We start from the raw sequence: 7,065 nt of genomic DNA on the forward strand, positions 1-7,065 counted from the left end.
CAGGTCTGTTTCAGAAGAGTCTAACCACGTCTGAGCAGTGCGTAAGCCCGCGTCTGACGCCAGCCACCATCGGTGTGCCTGCGGCACCACGTTCATGCCTAGAGCCAAAAGATCACATTGCTCTTTGGAGTAGGATAAAAAATGAAATGATAGGGTGAAATGAAATGATAAAAAGTGCCTCCCGAAAAGCTGAGATGTAGCTTTTTCTCTCTAATTGTGAAAATCGAAACCTCCTCCCTGGTCCTTTCTGAGCAAAGTTCAATCTGTTTATGTCCCTTAATATTTACACATTTACACGGTCCTATTGAAATAAGTTACAAATATTTGTTTGAAACAAAAAGAGACATCTGTTAACCCATAGACGCCCTGGCTTTTTTCTTGCTCCTGCCTCATCTCTCACTGAAAAGCCTAGTATGGTTGAGAGTATTATTGGATTAATTAACTTTCCTTTTGTATTTATTTAATCCAGAAGGCGCTATGAGATACTGAGTCTTTGAAAATAATGCATAAGTTAATCATTACATGACCATCAGCCTGCTAGTTTTATAACATCTGAGGCCCTGTGGTTTGTTAAATGTACTGAAAGCTGCTTCTTAGAAGCTTCTTCAAGTCAGGTTTCTTCCAGAAGCTGCTGAGTGAGAGGGTGGGGTTTCAGCAAAACTCTAAAATAAGGCCCTCTGCTGTTGCTTCTCATCGATTGTAGTATTAGGTTTTTTATTGTTTGTGAAATCTTACATACATTTTAATATGATTATTAATATAATATTAAAATAATATGTAGCTACAGCTTAAGACAAGATTCCATTTGCCTAAAAAAAGTGATTTTTACAAAAACTTTATTGGTCTGGAAGAGATGTTTAGGAGCCTATACATTAGGTCATGGTGGGAGAGGTGCTTTTTTTTTTTTTTTAAGTATAATTTTAAAAAATACATTCTCAGGTTCCCCATGGAAGCCTGGCTAATTCTCTTGAAGAAACGGGAAGATCTAATTCTCTGTTGCTTAATCTCTATGGTTTTATAATTTGTTTCTAGGTACCAAAGGAAGAAATAAAGGAGAATTTACAAATCTCCAAGGGGTAGCTGCATCTACAAGTGGAAAGATACTAATTGCAGATAGCAACAACCAATGTGTACAGGTATGGCCCCTCATATACCTTTCATATGCATATGCATATACCTGTGCATTTTTTCCTACTTAAGACTTCAGATCTACGGTACAAAGAAAGAAAGAGAAGCCTACAATCGGGTATAGGCTTTTCTTCAAATGGGATTTGCTTGTCCTGGCCTGTAGTACATATGACGGGCGTGTTCTTGACTGTTTCTTCCTCACTCATTTCTGTGCAAGTTCACGTTCCAAGGAATGTCCTCTGTTTTGCAGATATTTTCCAATGACGGCCAGTTCAAAAGTCGGTTTGGCATACGAGGGCGCTCTCCTGGGCAGCTGCAGCGGCCCACAGGAGTGGCTGTGCATCCCAGCGGGGACATAATCATCGCAGACTATGATAATAAGTGGGTTAGCATTTTCTCTTCTGATGGCAAGTTTAAGGTAAGATTAAGCTGCCAGGTGGCTGCTAACCGGTAGAGAGAAATAGGAACTATAAAGATGAACTTCGACAAGTTTTCATATACAAAGACCTGTTCACATTGTTCCATCTAACTTTTATGGAGAGGAACAGTGATATTGTCATAAATCTTATATATAGGAAATAGCGGCTTCATATTGTCAAGCCGTTAGGTTGCTCAGTCACTTTGTTTTTACGTATGATCATATTTACCTAAATGCAATGAAGAATAGCTATTAGAAAATAGTATTGAAGGGGCCCTTGATATCTCCCCACTGAACCCACAGATTGGCATGTATGAAGTTGCCTTCTACTGTCTCAGGCCTGTGATAGAGGATGATATGGGAGAACCAGAATTGTAAGACCTGGTTTGTATCTTTGAAAAACCTACAAGCCTCTAGAGGAAAAATGACACCAGAATGACACAAAACCACTTGTGTCAGCCTCGAATCAGTCATACATTGTTTGGTGCAATCTGAAAACCTACTGGTGAAATGTGTAAATGGGAATTGGGAGGACAAGAAAATGGCGGCTGGCAGCACAGAGAAAAGGGGAGTTTGGTTGTACTTTGTGGAGGGGGGGGTCCCATCACTTGACATATTTGCTGTTGTCCCCAGCATCATCTCTTTCTTCAGCAAGTCACTGAAGAATAGAGAGCCCGCTAGGGGTACCAGGTGTCCTCAAAGAATATTATCATCATGCAGCCTGTTTTCTGTTGTTCTCAGGAAGATTATGAGACACTTTGTCAAACATGTTTTCGAAATCTGTAAACATTGTGCCTCCTGTATTGCCCTGTTCAGCCTGCTAGAGGCTTCTCATGTACTTTCACTCAGACAAATCAACCTTTTGGAATCCCAGGTCTGCACCTTACAAACTACTGATATAAGTTCCCTGAGCCTTGATAGTCTCCTATGTCAAAGTTGGATTAAAAATATATATATTTTATGGGATTTGGGTAAGGATTACAGATTTATTTTTGGATTTTATATTGCCTTGTATGAAAAAGGCATCTGCGTCCAGTAACCCCGTCCAAAAAATGAAGTCTGTTTATCAGCTGTGATTTGGACTCCAGGACTTGCCAGCACTTGGTCAGAACTTTCTTTTCACAGATGGTGAACAGAGATTGAACACCAATCTCTGTTCAGAGATTGATGCTCTTCATAATCTATTTTGGGATCCTGAAGATTACCCGAAGTTCACTCGGTAGTTTCTTTTTGGAGGAATTTATATTTCCCTTTTTAAAGTTGTTGGATCACTACAGTCACGCCCTCATTTTTATTAAAACAAGTTACTTCCATTATTACTAACCCTCAGATGGGAGCCTCTGTTTTATGTGGGGCAGCATCTTTTCGATCTAGGAGACTCAAAAGCTGTAGTTTCTAATTCCGCCACATTCTTCAGTTCAAATGCCACACAATTCTTCTGCTGCCTTGAGGTTTTTTTTTTCCCTTGTTCCACTACAAATTTGATGACTCCATATGATGGCCACGTACACAGAAAGGCCTCTTGCCTTTCTAGATCTCTAACTTCTTCCCCTTCTTTTTGTGTTTTTGTAATTGTATTTGTGGTAAGACATACTCAAATACAGCAGCTTTAACATGAACAGAAGGAAAACTGTTCAGCGACATCCATCTAATTTGGAGACAGCCCATTGCCTTGTGTTGCATACTCTAGCAAAATCATGACCTGTCTCTAACTTCATAAACGAATGCTAAAACAAGTATAAAGGCAACAGTTTTATATCTAATATACTGAAATATTTTATATCTACTATATTAAGACATTTTGAAACTGGAGTTTTGTACTTAGGAGAGAAGGCCTTTTTCATTCAATTTTTCGATAGTCTATATGTAATAGACACTAACCTGGGAGATCTAGATCCTCACAGCTGGAATACTGTTGTAGTAATTGGAATAAACAAGAACGCTTGTGCCCTCTAGAGGATGGATAAGGTAGAGTTTCAGCATACCTTTTTATTTTCAGTAGGTGTTGATTGGGAGTGAAAGGATAGCAAGTAAAAATGCCTTAATACTGGGGCACCTGGGTGTCTCAGTGGGTTAAAGCCTCTGTCTTCGGCTCAGGTCATGATCCCAGAGTCCTGGGATCGAGTCCCGCATCGGGATCTCTGCTCAGCAGGGAGCCTGCTTCCTCCTCTCTCTCTGCCTGTCTCTCTGCCTACTTGTGATCTCTGTCTGTCAAATACATAAATAAAATCTTTTTAAAAAAATGCCTTAATACTGTAATAGGAGCTCATCCAACTTACCATTTACTGAAAGATACGCATTTTCTTTTCATGGTGTTAGTAAAATTAAACACGTGCTCAGAAAGATAAACCCTCTACACGAAGGTGAATTCTTTGTGTTTGTTCCTAGTTAATTCTAGAGACATAACCACTTATCCCCTTTTCTTTCTTCTACTCACCAAATTCTTAGCCCTAATTTTCATTCTTCTCTGCTTCTGATTTTTTCCTTGCCATCTTTTCTGTCAATTTACATCTTTCAGCCCATCTCAGGAGGCTTTTGTAACCCTAGAACAGACCCAGGGGCCCCAGCATATCCTAAAATATCTCCTCTCTTCCTTCTTCAATTTAAGGATCTACTTGTTGAGTTAAATACTTCTATTTACCTGTTTCAAAGTCAGAGTCTAAAAATACCTCTGCTCACTATTGGGTTTAAGACAGGGGACACGTTGTCAGGCCAAGTGCAGTAACTCTTAGTTTCACATTAACATGTGGATATTACTTTCACACTCACACTAACATGGTAAAATCTGGTGCAGCTACACTGGGAGTGATGAAAGTAGGAGAAAAAGAGGTTTGCACTCAACATCTCGGGTTTTCTGCCCTTTTTTTTTTTTTTTTTTTTAAAGACCTGCTCTGGCTCTTACTGCATGATGGAATGGCATCAGTCCTTTATTTTCTGTCTTTGTTCTATGTAATTGCCATCTATTGGTATTCTATGACTGAGTCATTCTAAAGTACAGCTAGTGTTCATAGTGTTTGCTGGTAATAATATTCTTGCTGTAATAATCAGAGGGTCCTCACTTCCTTTTGATCTCTACTGACATATCTTCCATTAAAACATGAAAGAATACAGTATCTTTACAGATCGTTATGGTACAGCCTCTTTGATCTCTGAGCTAATTTACAAAGTCAGAATCAAATTTATTTAACAGATTCCCTTGGAAGAATCCCGTTGTTTCCTTCCTAAGTAAATCTGTCTCTTCGTACTCAAGAGAACAAATTTGAATCTCATCTATAAGCTTATAAGAATGAAAAATCCCATACTGTCTGAACTCCCACTCTGAAAAAGTCCCTATCCCTCTCTCCATACCCTCTTTCTGCACAAACTTGCATGTCTCTGTTAACACTTGAGTGGCAGGTATGACAGCAATGGAATGGGTGGAGAGAAGGAGATTTTGTGCCATCTGCTGTGCTTGGCGCACTGTCCTTCAGAATCTGCATGACCCAGGAGGTAATGCAATAGCCACCATTTTACAGATGAGAAAAATGAGGTACCAACTGGTAAAAGAGTAAATTTGGCTCTGATATTTTGATCCTGAGTTTGAATGAACTGTGGTATCATAAAAGAAACTAGGAAATCAGGAGGTACTAATTTTTTTTTTTAAGTGCTGGAATTTGGCTTAATACTGGTTGAGTTTAGGGTAATAACTTGCACAATAGGTCAGGGCTAAAGATACGGATTTGAGACTTACACACAGAGGTGAAAGTTGATGCCATTGCTTGGAGGTCTTAGAAGTGTAGAGAATTACGCTGTTCAATTTGGTAGCCACTAGCCACAGTGGATGCCGAGTTCTTGAAATGGGACTGGTCTGAACTGAGCTGTGCTATGCATGTGAAATACACACTGGATTTTAAAGACCTAGAAAAAAAAGTAAAATATATCATAATTTTAATATTACCTTCTGAAATGATAACTGTTTATCATATGTTAGGTCAAATACAATATATGATTTACATACTTTTCCCTTTTTTCTCTGATGTTGGTTACTAGAACAATCTTAATTACAGATATGGCTTATGTTATATTTCTACCAGGCAGAGAGAAAATAAGAAGACTAAAACAGAACCTATGGAAATGTAAATTTGGTATTAAAAATTTTAATTTAAAAAGTAATACATGCAGATAGGTTTTTAAAATAACCCTACAGATGAGCATCAGATATAAAGTAAGAGTTTCTTCTGCCAGCAGTAATACCACTAGCTTCTTACTTTCTCTTCCAGGAATACATATACAGACATAAACCCATTTAAATCAGATGGGCTCAGACTATACCCATTGTTCAGGACCTTGGTTTGTTTAATAATACGTTTGAGGAAGCATTTATAAAAACACACAGAGATCTACTCTACCCTCTAGGCTTCGGTGCCTAGGAGAGCGGCGGCTCCCTCCCCTTGGGTGCTCCTTGTCTGTAGTGACCCATCCTATTAAGTTTTTAATAGGATCATAAGTTTTTGTTTTCTTTGGCTTCTGACATCACCTGTTTGAATTCTCCCAAATCTCCCAGTCTCCCAAATCAAACACTCAATACCAGGCACTTTAAAAAGGACCCAGTGACCGTATTTTTCTCTGTAATGAGACGGAGACATCTCTAGGGTAGGGGCTGGTCTTGGTGTTGCCTACTCAATGCCTGCAACCCTCAGCCACAGAGTTGGTGCTCCGTTTACTTACGCTATATGGGTGCATGAGTAAAATATTTCTTTATAATGTTGCTATAAAAGTATATAAACAGGCATTTATATAGTCTACTCAGAAAAATGAATAAGATTTAAAATGAATACGGTATGTGTTTGAGAGAAATCAGATGCTTTCCTCCCATCTTAAAATACTAAAAACCGGAATTATTCGATCATCATGGTTACCCTAAATAATACTAGGCTCTTGAAGTCCATATATTCAGCAAATATTTGTTGAGTCCCTGTTGGGCACCAGGAAGTACACTAGGCTCTAAGTACACGGTAGTGGATAAAACGGACATGATTCCTGCCATCATGGAACTTACCACTGGTGAAGTCCAATGCCAGAGGCTTGGTGATTTTGATATTAATTATGATCCCAATAATGACAACGATAGCTTCCCTTTAATGACTGCCTAATAGGGGCTATATTATACACTAAATACCTTTTGACATTGTTTTACTTGTATGTATTCCAAAAATGCCACTGGTAGTTACTGAAGTCTTTTTTTTAATACACTTTTTGATGTATAAGGAATCCAAAGCTTGAGGAAATCAAACGTACTTGTGCTATTCTAGGTGTGTCTAAAGCAAGCAACAGATGTAGAATGTCTCCCTCCTCCTTATCCTGTGATCTTTTGCTAGACCATACTGCATCTCTACAAGGGAACTGTGACCTCAGTTAGGGGGATTCAAGAACATTTTTGGTGGTGATCCCCTTAAAAAGTAAGGATTTCGCATAAATCTTAGTAGGAGTTAATGAAAAACAGAAGCCCGTGACCTATGAGTAGTTGTCCCCCCCCCCCC

General features: G+C 38.9%; 1 protein-coding gene across 10 annotated transcripts in view; it reads left to right on the forward strand.

The window, feature by feature from the left end:
- The window catches only part of TRIM2 (tripartite motif containing 2), a 160,056-nt gene that overhangs the window by 138,098 nt on the left and 14,893 nt on the right, over positions 1-7,065 (forward strand). For all 10 annotated transcript variants that reach the window (XM_059374040.1, XM_059373994.1, XM_059374001.1 and 7 more), the window contains exons 7-8: positions 1,033-1,136; positions 1,379-1,546. In XM_059374040.1, the coding sequence (XP_059230023.1) occupies positions 1,033-1,136; positions 1,379-1,546 (272 nt within the window). The remainder of the gene's footprint in view (positions 1-1,032; positions 1,137-1,378; positions 1,547-7,065) is intronic.

Source organism: Mustela nigripes, chromosome 1, assembly GCF_022355385.1.
Source record: "Mustela nigripes isolate SB6536 chromosome 1, MUSNIG.SB6536, whole genome shotgun sequence".
Taxonomy (NCBI): Eukaryota; Metazoa; Chordata; class Mammalia; order Carnivora; family Mustelidae; genus Mustela; species Mustela nigripes.